We start from the raw sequence: 18,537 nt of genomic DNA, 5'->3' as shown, positions 1-18,537 counted from the left end.
AACATTTTTTTGATATTTCCACAAATTCTTACAAGTCATGCCAGACATTCTAGCATCATACAAGTTAGCTCTGACGCAGCAGATTTCTTGCAATTTGTAACAATCAATTTCTTCTGATTGAACATTCTATACTCTCCAATCCTCTCACAGTAATTTTTTAGCCTGAGATGCCAAAATATTCCGGAAGCTCTTCTCATATTTTTTCAAAGTCCTAGTCATAGATATTTTTGTCATACTTAAGCCACATGACATTTATGAGATTACACAGGTTACTCAGACCTTCGTAATGCAAACCTACTGACATCGATTACTTCGAGAATATGATATAAATTATTTGCATTGGGTAAGTCGGAAGTAACATTTTTATTGTAATCTATCCAAAAATTGGAATCTTTGAATCTCACTCTGCCTCTACGATGCGCTATAAAGAGACTTCCCGGCCTCGAAAACTTTCCGACCTTGGTAACTTACCGATCCCCGGAAGCATATCAACGTTGATAAGTAAACGTCACCCAAAAACTTATCGTCCATGGTAACTAATCGACTCTGGTAACTTATCGACCCTGGTATTTTACCGGCCTCAAGAAATTTAACTTACCCATCATTGATCAGTTTTTATTGTGTTACCCACTCTTACCGACGAAGATTATCACATTGAAGTTTTAACACTGTACGGCAGTGTCGCTCTTTTATGTTGACAATTCTTGAGCTTCCTCATTTGTTACAGACGCTGTATGAGAGTGTAGTTGCATCACCAATATCGTGAAAAATACAAAACTGTTTATAAATTAGACACGTGTAATACGGCAGTATTTTAACAAAAAATAACCTCATAAAAGACAGTGAATAACTTTGTTAACATACCTATGGTAGATGCGGCTCCTCTCGTCTAGCTACGACACTATCTTCGGTGATTTCCCTTACTGATAAAATTATGACTGATAAAATCAGAAACATTGTCGATCCAGATATGTAAAACAAGTCTCCGAAGGTTAGGATCCTTTACTCCGTTTGCCAACAATTAAATTTTCTCTTTTTCTGTTAAAGTAAGGAGTTACATTAGATTTAATTTGGTTTCTGCGTATTCGACAAACTTCTCCGCTTGTGACCTCCAAATTCGCACACTTATACAGGCTAGTATTACTCTATAAGTTTCCTTTCCCTCAAAGTATTTTCGTAATTAGAATTTAAAGTTTTCCCACGTAGTTACTGACTCCAACAGTTGTCGGTTGTACCAATTTAAAGCTCTCTTTTTTAATTGACTTACTGAAGTTAATATTAAAACGTTATCATCAAATTGATACATACGTCCGATATAATCAATATGTTCGAACCATTTGGACACATTTTCTTCATCACTACCAGCGAAGAAAGAACTTTACTCGTTGCAAACAATTTGCTCCTGGTTCCGATATTCCCGTCGGTTACTTTAAAAGGCTACACCACCTTGATAGCCTGAAAAGGATACGTGACTTTGGGAATTTTTATTACCAAAGAATGAAGTAAATGAAAAATCCGTTATAAGGATTTGATTAAGTATCTTTTTAAGGATAGAATAATATTTTTTAACTTCTCGTCAAGAAAAAATAGCGGCTCTGGAGGCGTTGTACAAAAAATCGTTTGAGGACGTCAGTCCAATTGGCGTTGTGAGGTTCTGGCAGTGTGACCTAGCCCACAATACTAAAAATATTTATTTTCTATTGGGGGTACAAATTAGTTCGGTCCGTTTTTTGTGGTCAAAAATGCATTTATTTCAGAACAAAATGAATGAACAGATTAATCAAAGTATTGTCCGTCGCTGGCTACTACTTTTTCCCACAACTCAGACAATTTTCGAACTCCATCTCGAAAAAATATCTCGTCTTTTGAGGCGATTCCAGTTAGGAGCCAATTTTCGATTTCTGCGAAAGAAGTGAACCGGTGACTTGCCAAATCGTGCTGCATCTGTCGGAACAACCAGTAATCAAAAGGAGCAATGTCCGACGAATACGGCGGGTGCGGTAAAATATTCCACTTGAGCGCTTACAAATAATTTTTTACGACTTTTGCGACATGAGGCCGAGCGTTATCATGCAGAAAAATAACTTTGTCATGTCTTTGTTCGTATTCCGGCCGTTTTTCTTGTAATGCACGGCTGAAACGAATCAATTGTAGCCTATACCGATGGCCCATAATGGAATCGCCAGGTTTTAGCAGCTCATAGTATACAACCCTTTTTTTGGCTGTCCAGAGCGAGGCTTGTCTTCAACGCTGAAATCATCATTTTTGAAACGTCGAAACCTTTCCCTAAATGATTTATCAGTTGGAGCATTGTCATTATAAACTTCTACAAGCATTCGATGCGCTTCAGCTGCACTTTTCTTCCAATTAAAGCAGAAAACTAAAACCTCCCGCAAATGCTGCTTAGTTGACACAAAATTTGACATATTTAACACAGTAAAAAACAGAGGTTTTGTATGAAACTCAAAGCGATATAAACTGAATATTATTGACAGATGTCTAACTACTCTGAAACCACCGAAGTCAGCTGTCACTATGAAACATTCATAACAGCCAGAACCAACTTTTGAAAACGGGCCGAACTAATTTGTACTCCCAATATATGATATGATCTAAAAAATACACAGAGGTTTTTCGAAATATTGATTCTTTTGAAAATGGTAAGCACTTAAAAAAAAGGTTCATTTTTGGCCAAAAATTTCGTGTCGATAAAAATGTCGATAAAGAAAAGTATTTAATACATCACAAAATCCCTATGTACTTTTTTAGATTGTATCAATTAGAAGATTCTGTCAAAATTTTAAGTAAATCGGATAAATAATTTATGAGATCCTCGCAACACCAACTTTAGAAAAGTGATTTAAAGAAAAACGTGTTTAAAATATTGCTTTACATTATTTCGTGTCTAAAGTGCAAAATAGCAAATTTCCCGTTATTCCAAAATTCCTACACCATATAGCTGCCCTTATAAGTTAATATTGGCCTCTTCTTTGTCCTTTAGGCTTGTTTTAAACAATCTCCGCACGTCTTTGACAGCATAAGATATTGAGCGCTCAGCAGCCTTCATGCGTCGAGCGTCCGCATTAGTGCAAGAGTTGTAACAATTGTGGCCAATAGTCAGGTTTAACACATGCATAATTTACATTATACTCATCAATCCATCATTAAAATTGCAAACAGTAATATCTGCTGCTATATTCAGGAAAATTTTACCGCTTAAAGATGTTTTCAGTGCTATTGACCACACAAGAGCAATAAAACTTTAGTTATTGTTTTACGTAAAACCTTCTAGATAGCATGTTATTAAAAATACCGAAGTATATACCTGGCAATACTGTTTCTTTTACCTTTCGGAGTTTAGCTGCGCTGAGCTTCTCAGAGCTCTTCGACGGCATTGCGGCGCGCTCCACTAAACTGACTTAAAACTCGACGTAAAGAAAAATTGAATTCCTTATTTAAATGATTAGAATCTTATTTTTAAAACTATAAACTATCTTTTAAGTAAACAAAATCGATTTTTGAAGACTTTAAAGTGGTGTAACTTCTTAGCTTACCAAAAGGCGAATGAAACAACTCCGGCTTTGCTACAGTAGTGACAAGCGGTCATTGACTCTCTTGAAGTATTTGTACCACTGATTGCACGATATCCCGAAGGTTCACTCCTCCAATTGCAATATTCGCAGTCACATTTTCTCTGAGTTCTTATACTCCTCGAATCCCAAACGACGGCGTCCGCGTAAAAACAGGTTACGTTATATCCCTTAGATTAGGATTCTTTCTCCCTCAGAAACAGATGCGACATTATCATCAGAAATTTCGACCGTATTTACGCTTGTTGCCTCTAGATTTTTCGACCAGCAATGACGTTTGAAATAGTTCAACCAACGTTCGAACAGAATAAGACAAGTTCCTTTCGTTTCCAGTCGCAATGCTGAGGCTACTTCCCGAAATTCATTGATTGAAGCACCACTGAAGTCCTATTTCCTTATCGATAAGGGCGATTTATAGTTTATCAATCTTATTACATTTAAAATATTTACGTCGGTAATACGATATTCCTGCGTAAAGTATATCTCTCACCAACGTCCCAATATGGCGGACTTTATCCGAATTTCCAATTCTTCTATAATATTCAATGGTACATACAAGAATCCCTCTATAGTCCGAATAGATTCTTATGTCGCAATTTTAAATCATGATCATGAGACAAGATAAGATCGATTTCTCCCTTTAGCAATATGAATGAATCTCCATAATTATACAATCACTATTAGTTCTAGTTTGCACAATATCTCCGTCCACATGGCAATCTCAATATATGTTATGAAATACTCTTTATCAGGAACTTCTATAGGTGAATCCCACTTTTGATCATTAATATCCTGTAGGCAACTTCAGGATACTAGATTGATATTTAAATGAATATACTTACGAATACGACGTACAAAATATGTGACATTACAATTAACTTGCAATACAGTTTATCTCGAATAGCTCAATGGTCTGGATATACGATTCGACACGGCAGTAATTATTCTTTTACTTCTGGTCCAACCGACTCATAAATTCAAAGAAAATGAGAAAATCCTTAGATCATCTTTCCACTCATGCTCGATTATTCTAAGCAGTCCCTCGCTTGTAATATACGGCACACTCTTCATTAGACGGTCCGGTCTCTCTCTCCTCTTGTCTCATACTAACTTCTTATATTTACAAATATGATAGCTAGCTATCCAACGAATATATATACATATTATAAATAAAAATCAAAGCATACAGATAGCTATAGGAATTTACATTTTTTGCACGTTCTTTCACTCATTGTACCTTCTCTGTAAACAGAACAAATCATATCGGCTGCCTTAGAAACGTTTTTATTGAGATTAAACGCAAAACTCATACAGTGTCAAATATGCTCGTTTTCGTAGACCGTGATGTTTACTACTGATTTTTAAGATTATGTTGTTTAAATGTCAAACTACATGGCATATTTTAATTTTGAAAGCCAATACTTTAAAATAATAAAAGGGCGAGAAAGTAACTTAAATTCAAACGATTAAATTCAAATGATTTATATTTTTGTGAAAATTTGAGCGGCACAAATTAATTAATACATCTTTTAAATGACAGAACTATTACAATCGTAGATATTTAGATATAGTTAGACACTATCATAAAAATAATATCATTTTATTAATATGTTTATAAGCTATCATGAATTTATATAAACTAGACAGTCTTCTAAAATTATATAGATTTAAAGAAAATCCCTAACTGTGAAATGTATAGTTTTGTTGTATTCAATTATTTCTTTCAGTTGACTTCAGTCATTTTGACTTATGTTTATTTATTCTAGTGTTTTAATTATTTGTAATCATATAGTTACACAATAATTTTTCAAGGTTAAAATTCTAATTTTAATCCGTTCATGTTGTAAATTAGTAATAGAAGCGTGTAATTTATTATTTACTATATTAATTTATTATTGCGAGATATGATATAATAGTTTTACTTACTATAAAGATTAATTCTTTATTCAAAACAATTCAGTCTCATTGGCACATTCCGGGGCGTAGTTTTTTCAACCAAAAGTGCTCCTTGAGGGAATAAAATTACAAAGTACAATTGTATAACACTGAGTTGGAAAAATGTGAAAAAGAAAATTCTAACCGAAAGATTCAAAGAATGCTCAGTGTAGCATTTATAAGTAGCGAACGATTTTCCATGACTTGTGTGTAATTGAGAAAAAGATAAGCATATGTCTGTTACAGAGAAAGAGTTAAATTCGATTAATTTTAGTTATTCTCAAATATATTCCACCTTTTGGCGTTAGTAGGAATGCTTTAGGATCATTTATATATGGTATTTGCGTTTTCTCGCATATTTCAATATTGTAGTTTTGCAGTATCTTTACGAGTCCAACTTTAATCTGATAATCGGCAAAACGGAAACCTAAAAATAAAAAGTAAAACCGTTAAAGAAATTATTGCTTTATCTTTGCATTTAAAAAAGGGTGTTTCGAAAATCTATTAGGTGCAAAAATTCGTCATAAGGTTATAAATAGATGGCTGTCGCTATAATAGCGACTCAGTAATTTTTTTCCTATAAGTTGCTTTTTAGATTTTTTAATATTGGCCATATTGAGTCAGAATTGATAGTTGATAATTCATAGTTCCGAACTAAACATCACATTTAACTTAATTAAAAATTCGATAAAGCTTCACCTTCAGAAAATAAAACTTCATGTTTGTTACTGCTTTACCAATTTAATCAAGACAAAATTGCTGCAACAACTAAAAGACTGATTTGTGAGACCTATGAGAGAATATCTCTCTGCTGCACATCCAGCACACTTTATTTGAGGAGTGTACCATAGATATTATTTTGGGATATCGCAATAATTGTAGGATATCCTAAGATGGTCTTAGATGATCATCCGTTGAGTATCCAGCAGATGCACAAATCTGTCTATGTCATATCCTATGGATATTTTAAACGATGCCTAAGGATATTCGTGAAAGTTCGTAAGAAATATTAAAAATATTTCGTAAAATAATCGTAAAATATATTATTATTTACTAAGATAGTAATCACATGTCATATGTCAGTCATTTTTTAATTACGAGAGTGGACCAAATATAAATGGGTCTTTCTAAATCGCGCGCTCGTCGGTGGCGTGAGGGGTCTGTAACGTTTTTGGACAGTGGAAGGGGGTCATGTGGAAGGCAGTTATAACGTTGGCGCGCCACGTGCTTCTTACTCTCAGCAGCAATCACGATAAGCGAGAAAGAGGTACACCCCGCAGTTGCACAATGTGTTATTATCAAGTTTTTCGTCAACAAAAATGTAAATGCTGCTGAAATTCGGCGCCGTTTACTCCCACAATTCAGGGGAAAACCCTTTCATGGGCTCGGGTGAAGCAGTGGTATAACAAATTTAAGAAAGGACGGGAGCATGTAGAAAACATTGCCCATTCGTGCCGTCCTCGTACCAGCATCACAGCGCAGAACACCGAGGCTGTTCGAGAACTCATCGAAGGCGATCGGCACTTAACTGTTTTTGAAATCTCTCAGGAACTTTAGATCAGCTATGGAAGTGTACATTCAATCATTCGCAATGAGTTGGGATTTCGAAAAGTATCGGCTCATTGGGTTCCAAAGTTGCTGAATGCAGAAATTGGCAAAAATTTGCTGACATACACTAGGCTGTCCTAGAACATCCACCTTGCAGCCCAGACCTGTCACCATGCCACTTCCATATGTTTGGGCCACTCAAGGAAACCCTTGGTGGACAGCGCTTCACAACGAACGAGGTGGTGCTGCAGTTCGTATGCAACTGGTTTGATACACGTCCGCGAACTTTTTATGATGCCAGGATTAAAAAATTACCAGACCGTTGGATGAAGTGTATAGATAAGATGGGAAGACTATATAGAAAAATGAGAACAATGTAAATTAGAATTGATTTTGAAGAATATATGGTTTTTTTTGCAAAAGGTTCGTTTATATTTGATCCACCCTCGTACTAGACGTTACTTGTACTAACTCAGATAACCAAGTGTGATTAAACATTTTGAGCAAATTAATACACAGCACGTGATGTTATATGTTTACTGTACATTTGTTAATTGAATAGAATATGTTACTGAATGCAGTAAAATGCATGCTCATGTAAGCAATCGGGTGTCGAAATTTCAAAAGCAAACGATCAGCTATAGTAGTATATTACGTTATCAACATTATTACAACTGAAGATTTGCCGTTTCGTTTAGAACATGGCAACAGTATGATGGTAACAACGTGAATGTAACAATGCCCATTCATTGTTGAATATATATTCTCAAATTATGAAGCTTTTTAATTGTATAATTGTTGTAAACAAAATATTAACAATATCATCAATATCATACTATAGCGTTGAAAATCTATAATTTATGTTATGCATGTCACAGATTTCATGCTTGGCAGTGAATATCAAAATGCAGCATCTATTTTCAATGCAGCTAAAGTACTAACCATTTGAAATTTTTGTATATTTATGACAATTTTTCGATAAGAAAATTTCGACAAAAAATTACTATGAAATAAAAGGCATGACGACACAAAAAGAAGCAAAATAATCTTCCGTCTCTAGTATAGTCTAGTATGTTCTAAATTTCTTGAAGTAAAATTTTCACTCGAAAAATAAAATAAAAACCTAGCCATTCGAATTGAAGTGACATTTTGTTCTTACGAAGTAAATTCTTTCACCCCACATTGTGGAGTAAACATTTTATTCTGTATTGTAAAATGAATATTTTCACTTTGTAAAATTTTTCACTCATAAAATGAATATCTTTACACATAATTGAAGAATACATCTGATATGTTCAACGTCATTTTCTAATAATGCATATTACAAGCAAGCAGTCGAGCCTTATTGTAACCGTCGTCTCACAATTGTTTCAATTTTTTTTTAACATACTTAATTACATTTTAGGAAACAAATATTTAAATAGAAATACTTAAAAAGCCACACCATATTTTTACATATTATTAATAACATTTTAAAAACTACTAATTTACATAATAATATTATATTATACTTCTATTATAAAATATAAATGATATACTGCAAAACTCGGAACTATATGTAAATAATAATAATAATACAGAAATTGACTTGTTAGTTAAGGCGAGATAGTGTACGGATGGAGTACGAAAAACAGTTCATTCACAATCTGAAAATCCTGAGTTCGACCTCGGCCAGTGGTAAGCGAATGTTTCAAATACAATTATAAATAGGATTTATTCATTGCCAATGCTGAAAATTTGATATATAAGTAATTGACAAAAATATCGTTAATAACATCTTGAAAACAATGCAATAAGAAAGAATGTAAATTGGAAATAATAATTTTTTTTATTGAAACATTTATTGAAACATTTATGATAACAAATTGACAGCAAGAAATTTGTTAATTTGTTCTCATGAATCATCTCTTTTGGATAGCAAATTGATATTAATATGTTGATATTAACTTGCCGCTGTTAAATTAGAAATCACGGGAATTCAACGCGACAGACATAATGATGTCTCATCTTGTTCCTAGTTTCTTGAAAATAGATGCTTCAACAATTAACGGCAATACGACAGCAACTGAATAAACATTTGGCTGTCTGGGTAACTAAACGTAAAAAAATGTACGTAAATACGAGGTCTGTTCAAAAAGCATCGCAAATTTTGTGTTTTTTCAAAAATTATTTATTTATTCATGAATATCTATTTTGTCTCCTTCAAAGTAATCCCCATCAGATATTTTACACTTGTACCAATGTTTTTTCCAATCCTCGAAGCACTTCAAAAAATCATTTTTTGTGATATTGTTCAGCTCCTCCTTCGATGTCGTCTTTAACTCCTCAATCGTAGCGTAGCGTCGTCCTTTCATGTGCCTCTTCAGTTTCGGGAACAAGAAAAAGTCACAGGGGGCCAGGTCTGGGGAATACGATGGCTACGGCATCATTAGTGTGTTGTTTTTGGCCAAAAATTCGCGCACAAGCAACGATGTGTGAGCAGGGGCGTTGGTACGAATTTCGCGGCGATCCATCTCATGCCCAAATCATTAGTAAAAATCGAATGGCACGAGCCAATCGATATGTTTAGGTCCTCAGCAACTTCTCTAACGGTGATTCGACGATTGGCCAATACTATTTTCTTCACTTCATCAATGTTTTCGTCTGTTGTTGACGTGCTCGGGCGTCCGGCACGCTCTTCGTCGTTCACATCTTCTCGGCCCTCTGAGAACATTTTGTACCACCGATAAACGTTGCTTCGGTCCAAGGTAGCTTCACCATATGCCACAGTCAACATTCGGAATGCGTCCGCGCACTTAATTTTGTTTTTCACACAAAATTTGATACAGATTCTTTGATCCATTTTTTGGAATAGGCAAAAATCGAAGACGAGCCAAAACACGTCCAAGCAAAACAGCTGTCAAAGATAAACTGAATATTCAAAATGGCCGAACTTGTCGGCATAAGTGAGGGACATGAGTACCAACATAACGCCACAAAAAAATCGAAAATCGAATATACGTAACCCGCGGAAATTCAAAATTCGCGATACTTTTTGAATAGACCTCGTATGCGTAGAATATATATTGCAAACAGTGTTTTGTATATTAGATTGGCAAAACTCCGGCAGCAATCAAGCATAGTTCGTCATTTTAACTAGTATCGGCCGAAATGCAACAAGAACCCAGCAAACTTTGCTACATGACATGCTAACAAAATTACGATAAGAATGCGGTACAATTTGTCAATGTGAAAAGAATAAAATTTAATCATATTGTGCGTTCACAACGTGACAGCAGAAAACTCGTACGGTAAAACTCGAACATATTGTATTTTCACGACATGACAGTAAAAATATGACACAATCAAGTACGACGTGCAATGATAACATGACGGCAAAAATACGACAAATATCGATCACAATCTGCAATATTAGCTACTGAAGGCAAAAACGTGACACAAACAGAACACGACCTATCGTTATAATGGCAGTTTTGCTGTTCCTATTGTTACGTCATAACGGCACGCTATGCTCGAGTTTCGTTTTTGCTGTCATGTCGCAAGCGATATGCCATGCTCAAGTTTTGCCGCCTTTAGCTATAATTTAATGTCGGTAGGATGTGTAAAATTTTTTTGAATTTTCTTCGTTACATTATGTTAGCAGACCAGATGTCAAATCGACATCGATTCGATATAATTTCGATTGTTTCAACGTCGATTAAACGTCAATTTGACATTGATTCGATATACATATCTCGTTGAATCGAAGTTGTATAAAAATGACTAATAACATAATATCGTGAAATATATTATGTGAAGCAAAGAGCATTATATATGGCAGGATATTTGGATATAGTGAGATTTTAATTGGATATCGTGAGTTCTATTGGAATATCCTTGCCACTAAGACACTGAGATACCTGTGGGTTTGCATTTGGAAATCTGGAACAGTTTGGGATATCCTCAAAATAAAGTGCTGTGTGGCTGCAGTCTGTGGTTTAAAAGGTTTAAAGTGATTACGACGTCAAATTACGTTATGGTCGTCTAAATAAGATGGAGAACAATGAATTGAAAACATTTCTTAATTCGGTCCAAACATTAATAGAGCGTGCAAGGCAGCTTGGAGTTGATGAATCAATAGTATCTCGCCATTTCAAAGCAATGGGCAAGGTCCAAAAGGAAGAAAAATTTTCCTATAAACTTAAATCTCTCAGCAAACGTGATTTCGAATCAGCTGTTACCGTTTGTCTCTCACTGCTTGCCAGGTACAAAAGCAGATTTTTTGTGACGAATAATTATGGATGATGGAAAGTGAATCAATGTTGACAATCCTAAACATAAAAAGTCTTCGGTTGATCCTGGCCAACCATAGACACACACATCAAAACACAACATCTACGGCCATAAGATTCTCTTTATGTATCTGGTGGGACCAAGAAGAAGTGCATTACTATGAGTTATTATCTCCGAGGCAGACAGTCATGAAATTGTTACAAGAGATTGTTGCAGTCAACAATTATGGCGTTTGAATCAAGTCATAGTAGAAAAACACTTTCAAATAGTCGCAGATCGACGCAAATTTATCCTGCTTTATAACAATACCAGGCTGTATATTGCTGTTGCGACTAAAGAGATATTGTTCAAGTTAAATTAGGAAGTCTCACCGTACCCTATACTTTCCACTAATACACGGTTCCAAGATACTGAAGAAGTGCGAAAATAAATCAATGAATATATTAAACTCAAAATATGAGTCATTTTATCAGTGCAGAATCAAATTTTACTGTTCGTAAGATGGCAAAACGTTATTGATAGCAACGGCCAATATTTTGATTAGAATATTTATATTATATGTCATCTTATTGTTATTGATAAATTAAAATGGCTTTATCATACGAACTTTTGCTAGTACTTAAGATTTCATTGTACCAATGCAATTCCTTGGGCCATCGCCGAAAGGAAGATAGAACATCGCATCTCTACTTTGTACAAGTTTCCTTTCAAATCTCTCTGGATCGAAAACGTCCGGATTCGGATAAATATTTGGATCTCGTTGAATAGCGTAAACGGGTATCAATATTGGTTGTTTCTTCGGTATATTAATTTTAGTACCTTCAAAAGTATAATTCGATGTCGATTGCCTCATCAAAAATGTTGCTGGCGGATATTTTCGTAAAGTTTCTGCTTGTAATAATGATAATAAAAGGTAAGTTATGCAAATGCACTTAAATGAATTTGAATTAATTCGTATTAAACTGATAATTATCGTGTGTCAATAACAGCATATTTACCGCTTATTTAATTTTCTTCTCGAATTACGTACCTTTGACAACTTTATCCAGATATTCCATCTCTTTGATGCTATCGTATGTTAAAGCGCCACCATGTTTTGCATATACGTGGTTAATTTCCACTCGCAGTGTATTCTGTATCATATGATTCTGCGCTAATTCGTAAAGAGTATTGGTCATGGTCGATGATGAAGTTTCAAAACCGGCGAGAAAAAATATGAATGCTTGAGAAACAATTATACTGTCGGTCAATTCTGAAACATATCTTCTTTTTTTTATCAAACCGCATTTTATAAACTTGTACATAATTCTGGATAATTGTACAATAAAAAAATCGTTATAATAATTAATAATTGATATATAATAAATCCACAAAGCACAAATGTTCAAAAGATATCCTTTAACTCGTCTTAGATATGTCAAACGTCTCTAGAATGTCTCTAAGATGTCTTTTGAACATTTGTGCTGTATAGGAATAGAGGAGATTGCATTTATTGTTACACTACAACAGAAAAATTTGATTCTACTTTATTCTAATTTGTAAAATTATGTCTTATACGAATTTTTAAAGATTTTTTGCAAAAACATCTTGTTCATGTAAACAACAAAATTTATTATATAGGTTAAATAATTGATATTTACCAATATCAATTTTGTCTGGATACTTTTTTAGTTCACGTAGCGCATCAACAAAATCATGTCTGACGACATTATTTTTTTCTCTATAATCGATATTGTCCATGAGAATGCGTGTAAAGAATTTAGTGACCTTCGTTTGTGGTAGAATGCGCCCAAGAATATCAAAAAACCACGGCGCAGATTGTTTAATTCTGAGTCGTATCAAGTTATACCACTTGGGATGAAATGCCTCTCTTCCCATTTTGAGAAATTCACACTCTATGTCCGATAAAGAATTCGTATCGATACCGAAGGCACAACTAGCGATAACATCTGTTGTATATTTAGCCATCAGCTCATAACATTCTATAGGCTCTTTCCTGCTCACTAATTTTTCCATATATCGTTCCAAATGTTCGGAACATTCTAATATTTGAGGAAACATTTCCTTCAGCTTACCAGATGTAAAAACAGGCCTCAGCTTTGATCTTAAAGGTCTCCACCTTTTTTGCTCCAAAGCGACTAGATGTTGCGAAAGCGGATCGGCCTAAAATAAAGTTTTCATCTAAAGTTTTCCATCAAACACAAATATATAACAGTTACTTTGTCACAATATAATAAAATGTAACATATAATATATCGTAAATAGTGCAAGTATCATATATGTTGTAATTTTTCGTTTTCATGCGAAGTTGTAGTTATCTTACATAAACGTAGTATACTATTGGGAGTACAAATTAGTTCGGTCCGTTTTTTGTGGTCAAAAATGCATTTATTTCAGAACAAAATGAATGAACAGATTAATCAAAGTATTGTGAATCGCTGACTACTACTTTTTCTCACCATTCGGACAATTTTCGAACTCCATCTCAAAAAAATATCTCGTCTTTTGAGGCGATCCCAGTTAGGAGCCAATTTTCGATTTCTGCGATAGAAGTGAACCGGTGACCTGCCAAATCGTGCTGCATCCGTCGGAACAATCAATAATTAGAAGGAGCAATGTCCGGCGAATACGGCGGGTGCGGTAAAATATCACATTTGAGCGTTTCCAAATAACTTTTTACGACTTTTGCGACATGAGGCCGAGCGTTCATCATGTAGAAAAATAACTTTGTCATGTCTTTGCTCGTATTCCGGCCGTTTTTCTCGTAATGCACGGCTCAAACGAATCAATTGTAGCCTACACCGATGGCCCGTAATGGAATCGCCAGGTTGTAGCAGCTCATAGTATACAACATCCTTTTGGTCCCACCAGATACACAGCATGACCTTCGAACCATGAATATTCGGCTTTGGTATTAATGTTGAGGTCGATGGCAACGGTTGACCGGCCATAGCGTAATATTTTTTCTACTTGGGGTTATCGTAGAATACACATTTCTCATCCCCAGTCACAATCCGATGTAAAAACCCTTTCTTTGTTGCCTTTGAATCAGCTGCTCGCAAGTAAAAAATCGCCTTTCAACGTCTCTCTGTTTCAGTTCATAAGGCACCCAATTGCTTTGCTTGTGAATCATTCCCATGGATTTCAATTCGTACGGAAACTGCTTGTTGCGTAACTCCCAATGATTTTGCAAGCTCCTCTTGCGTTTGACTCGGATCTTCATCGAGTAATGCCTCCAATTCTTTGTCTTGGAATTTTTTGGCTGTCCAGAAAGAGGCTTGTCTTCAACGCTGAAATCACCATTCTTGAAACGTCGATATCATTCCCTACACGATTTATCAGTTGGAGCATTGTCATTATAAACTTCAACAAGCATTCGATGCGCTTCAGCTGCACTTTTCTACCAATTAAAGCAGAAAACTAAAACCTCCCGCAAATGCTGCTTATACAAAATTTGACATATTCAACACACTAAAACACAGGGGTTTTGTATGAAACTCAAAGCGATATAAACTGAGTATTATTGACAGATGTCTAACCTCTCTGAAACCACCGAAATCAGCTGTCACTATGAAACATTCATAACAGCCAGAGCCATCTTTTGAAAACGGACCGAACTAATTTGTACTCCCAATATTAAAATGTTTTATGTTCGGCGTTACGCGCAACACTGAAAAAGTGATTTGGTAATATCTCTAAGCCTGGGTGACAATTATCAATTGGCTTAGCGAAGTAGTTTCAATTAAATCTTAAGCGAATATTACCAAATAATTTGGTACATATGAATCAATAATCTTAGTAAAGTATTGATATTTGTTAAGTTTGTAAAGCTTAATAACTATTACCAATTTATATATTACGCATTACCAAGCAATTTGTTAAATTATACCATTTTATTCAGTAATATTTATTAAAGAGAATATGTGAAAAGATTTGTAGCAATATTTTGACAATGTTGACACTGAATTCAAATTTCCGCGATTCTAAAATGTTTCGAGAAATCTGAAAACACCACAAATTCATTTAGTCTCACTGTAAGAATTTTAGAAAAAATTATCGGGATCGTGATGACTGGGCTATGAATCAAATCAGAGGTCTCTTGTTCGATAAGCGAAAGTACTATCATCTAAACTACTTAATCATTCTCAATCCAATATAACCACTTTTTATTTTCCTGTGATGTTATTATCAAGATTATTTAGTAACAGTTATCAAATATTTGGTTAACAATGTCCAACTATTGTATTTTGTAATTATTACAAATTATGTCGTGTTATATACTCAATAATTATATTAGTTCAACTTAATGAAAAATTGTATGCTACTACTTATTTTGTAACTATTATCAAGTAGTTGACTATCACCACAACTATCACCACACTTGGTACTAATTATCATATATTATAATGAAATGGTTAGCGAAATATATAATGATATGCAATGTGACGAAGAATTCTTGGAAAACAATTCAATTATATATCAAATATTACATAAAAACTGAAAAAAATTATACCTTTTCGTGAGTAGTAAATCCTCTCTCGGCAAAGATGGAGAAATTTTTTATAAGAATGTCCTTAATTAATCCTGGATCTTTTACGATAAGGACGGGAGTTCTTCTAACAAATATGCCAATCAATGGCTCATCTTTGTACATGTTATATGCTACCATCAAATAATCACACATTGCTTTTCTAGCAAACATTACGTCTTTGACATTACCAAAAAATGCAATAGGTTGCGGGCCGCGAATGTTGCGTAACTTCCAAAAGTCAAAGGTTGATGTCAAGTAATAATAAAAAGTGAGAATTATGGCAATAATACCATATAGAATTTCTGAAGCTTCCATAGCTATTATTTTGTTGGCCGTTGATTAATGATGAGATGTTTGCTGAAAAAGCAATGTTCAAATAAAAATAACCAAAATTAAATAAATAAGTAAATAAATAAATAATAATTAATATTTTGTATTAAAATATAAAAAAATGCATGTTCATATATTATTATATTGTCTGTTTCACAACAAAGTATATGGCCTTAATACAAAACGATTGGTTGTAGCGTCATTTACTTTATGACATTGGAAAGTTTGGAATATACCTATTTGCACAGTATATACTTTGTAGTCATTCCAATATTACGGTTTGATTAGAGCGGAAATTTTCCAAATGAGTGCTAAATATTTCAAACATTACGAGGCAATGTTTTTAGTTTTACATGCGAAAGGAGCAAAATAAACATATACTCAGGCTTCAAAAGCGGTTAGAAAGTCGAAGTCATTCAGAAGTGGGTGAAACCATATAAAGGATTAGGGAATGTTGACGAACTTGTCAGAAAGAAGTTTAACTCGTGCGTCGCCGACGAGAGAGGACAAAACGATCATTCGTCTGTTTGAACGAAACCCTACACTAACATTGCGCCAAGCTCGAGGTCAACTTCGTGAAAAGGGTATAAATGGAATAAATACCATAAAACGTCGTTTATATGCATCGAATGTAAAATATCGTTCCATAACTAAAATGCCTCTTCTGACATAAAAACATGTTACAAGACGACTGGCATGAGCTTATGAAAATTTAAATTTAAAGAACGTTATCTTAACGGATGAAATTTCTTTTTGAGCATGATCACCTATAAAAGCTTAATCAGTTCCAAGTAATAAGATCGTCCAGCGGATAGTTAAGCATCCGTTAGCATTAACATCAGTTTAACATTCATATATGGGACGTTTCTGTAAGCGTGGTTTTGGTTGCCTCTATTTGTTCACTAATAACTTAAACACTGAAAAAATGCGTTGTATTTATCAGAAGTGTTTGTTGACATTTGCTGAGAAATTTTATGGAAAAAATAGAAAAAATTGAGAGCTTCAGGAAAGTAACGACCCCAAACATCGGAGTCACCTCTGCACAGAATGGAAAGCTGAAAATTGCATCATTACAATGAATTAGCCTGCATCGTCCCCAAATGCGAATTCAATTGAGAATGTATGGTCTTACATAAAGCATAAACTAAGAGGGAAATATATCTTTAGCAATTCTCTCTTAAGCAATTGTACACCTGAATCAGAAAATTATTACGCTCTTTACAACTTGAATATAGTAAAAAATTGGTCGAAAGCATATCAAGAAAGTGTTAACACATTGCGGACCAAACATTTTATTGCTAACCGTACCTAGTAGCCGAGTATGTTTTCGCCTCTAACAACGTAGTATGAAATACGAGATATCTCGTCATCCGTCCGCAATGTGTAAAGCTATAATTGACAATGGAGACGATAGGACCCATTATTAAGTTATTGTGCAATATCACTTTGTATCTAAAATCGTTTTTTAGGTTGTATATTTTCGATATGCTACCGTGTACTTTCTTGTGGAACAGACTTTATTTTATTCTTTTAAATAATATTTCTATGTGTACTCAGCTGTTTACATTTATATATAATTTTACAGAATGACGAGTTTCATATTGTTATACTTTTATATTGTCATTACTAAAATTTTCAGCAAAATATTTTGTTGTTCCGCTATTGCTAGATTTCGTTATTGGTAGGTAAGCTTTGACTGCAATGGGATTTCCCATTGTAATTTGTAGCCAGAGATTAGGTTACATAGTTTTTTTAATAAAAACATTGATATATGTGTATGTGTATGTGTGTGTGTGTATATATAAATGTCTTTCATAAATAGCTATTTATTTTATCTTCTGAATTAAAAAAGACGAATTATAATAAATATATATTAGATTAAATAGTTTTATCTAAACTTTCTTGTGAGCATAGTGGTTAATTAAAACACTTATTTATAGTTAAAAGACAGAGTTATGTTTAATTTTTTATGTTAATATGGGGACTTCGATATAATGAAAGTTGTAAAACGTTGCTTATAATGAATACAACGATGTATACTATAATGNNNNAATACAACGATGTATACTATAATGGAATTATCTGTTGAGTTTACAAAAGACAATTCTTTTCGTGTAAAGTTTCTCTGTAAATTTAATCTGTGTGAGTAACACTGAATTATAATAATATTTGAACGTGTGCTAGCGAGAAATTTTATTGTAGCTTCATATCAAACTAAATAAAAATAAATGATAGGAATTTATTACACAATAAAATTACAAATTTATGTAATGAGTATAACATATAATATACTATAATATATTCTATTGTCTTATATTATGTACAAATATA

The 18,537-nt window shown here is 33.9% G+C and overlaps 1 protein-coding gene across 2 annotated transcripts in view; it reads right to left on the bottom strand.

Moving 5' to 3' along the window:
* Positions 1-5,102: 5,102 nt before the first annotated feature.
* LOC106742678 (probable cytochrome P450 6a20) overlaps positions 5,103-18,537 on the bottom strand; it is a 16,957-nt gene continuing 3,522 nt past the window's right edge. Inside the window, exons 2-7 of one of the 2 annotated variants that reach the window (XM_014615874.1) lie at positions 15,859-16,233; positions 12,986-13,508; positions 12,376-12,597; positions 11,982-12,233; positions 5,821-5,952; positions 5,103-5,597 (exon numbers count right to left, since the gene is read on the bottom strand). In XM_014615874.1, the coding sequence (XP_014471360.1) occupies positions 5,533-5,597; positions 5,821-5,952; positions 11,982-12,233; positions 12,376-12,597; positions 12,986-13,508; positions 15,859-16,191 (1,527 nt within the window). In that variant the 5' untranslated portion in view covers positions 16,192-16,233 and the 3' untranslated portion in view covers positions 5,103-5,532. The remainder of the gene's footprint in view (positions 5,598-5,820; positions 5,953-11,981; positions 12,234-12,375; positions 12,598-12,985; positions 13,509-15,858; positions 16,234-18,537) is intronic. The other variant, XM_014615876.1, reaches the window with a different exon arrangement.

This window comes from Dinoponera quadriceps, unplaced genomic scaffold (genome assembly GCF_001313825.1).
Source record: "Dinoponera quadriceps isolate SergipeBrazil2010 unplaced genomic scaffold, ASM131382v1 scaffold853, whole genome shotgun sequence".
NCBI classification, from domain to species: domain Eukaryota; kingdom Metazoa; phylum Arthropoda; class Insecta; order Hymenoptera; family Formicidae; genus Dinoponera; species Dinoponera quadriceps.
Note: the sequence above shows the minus strand (reverse complement) of the source record. Positions and strands in the feature narration are given on the sequence as shown.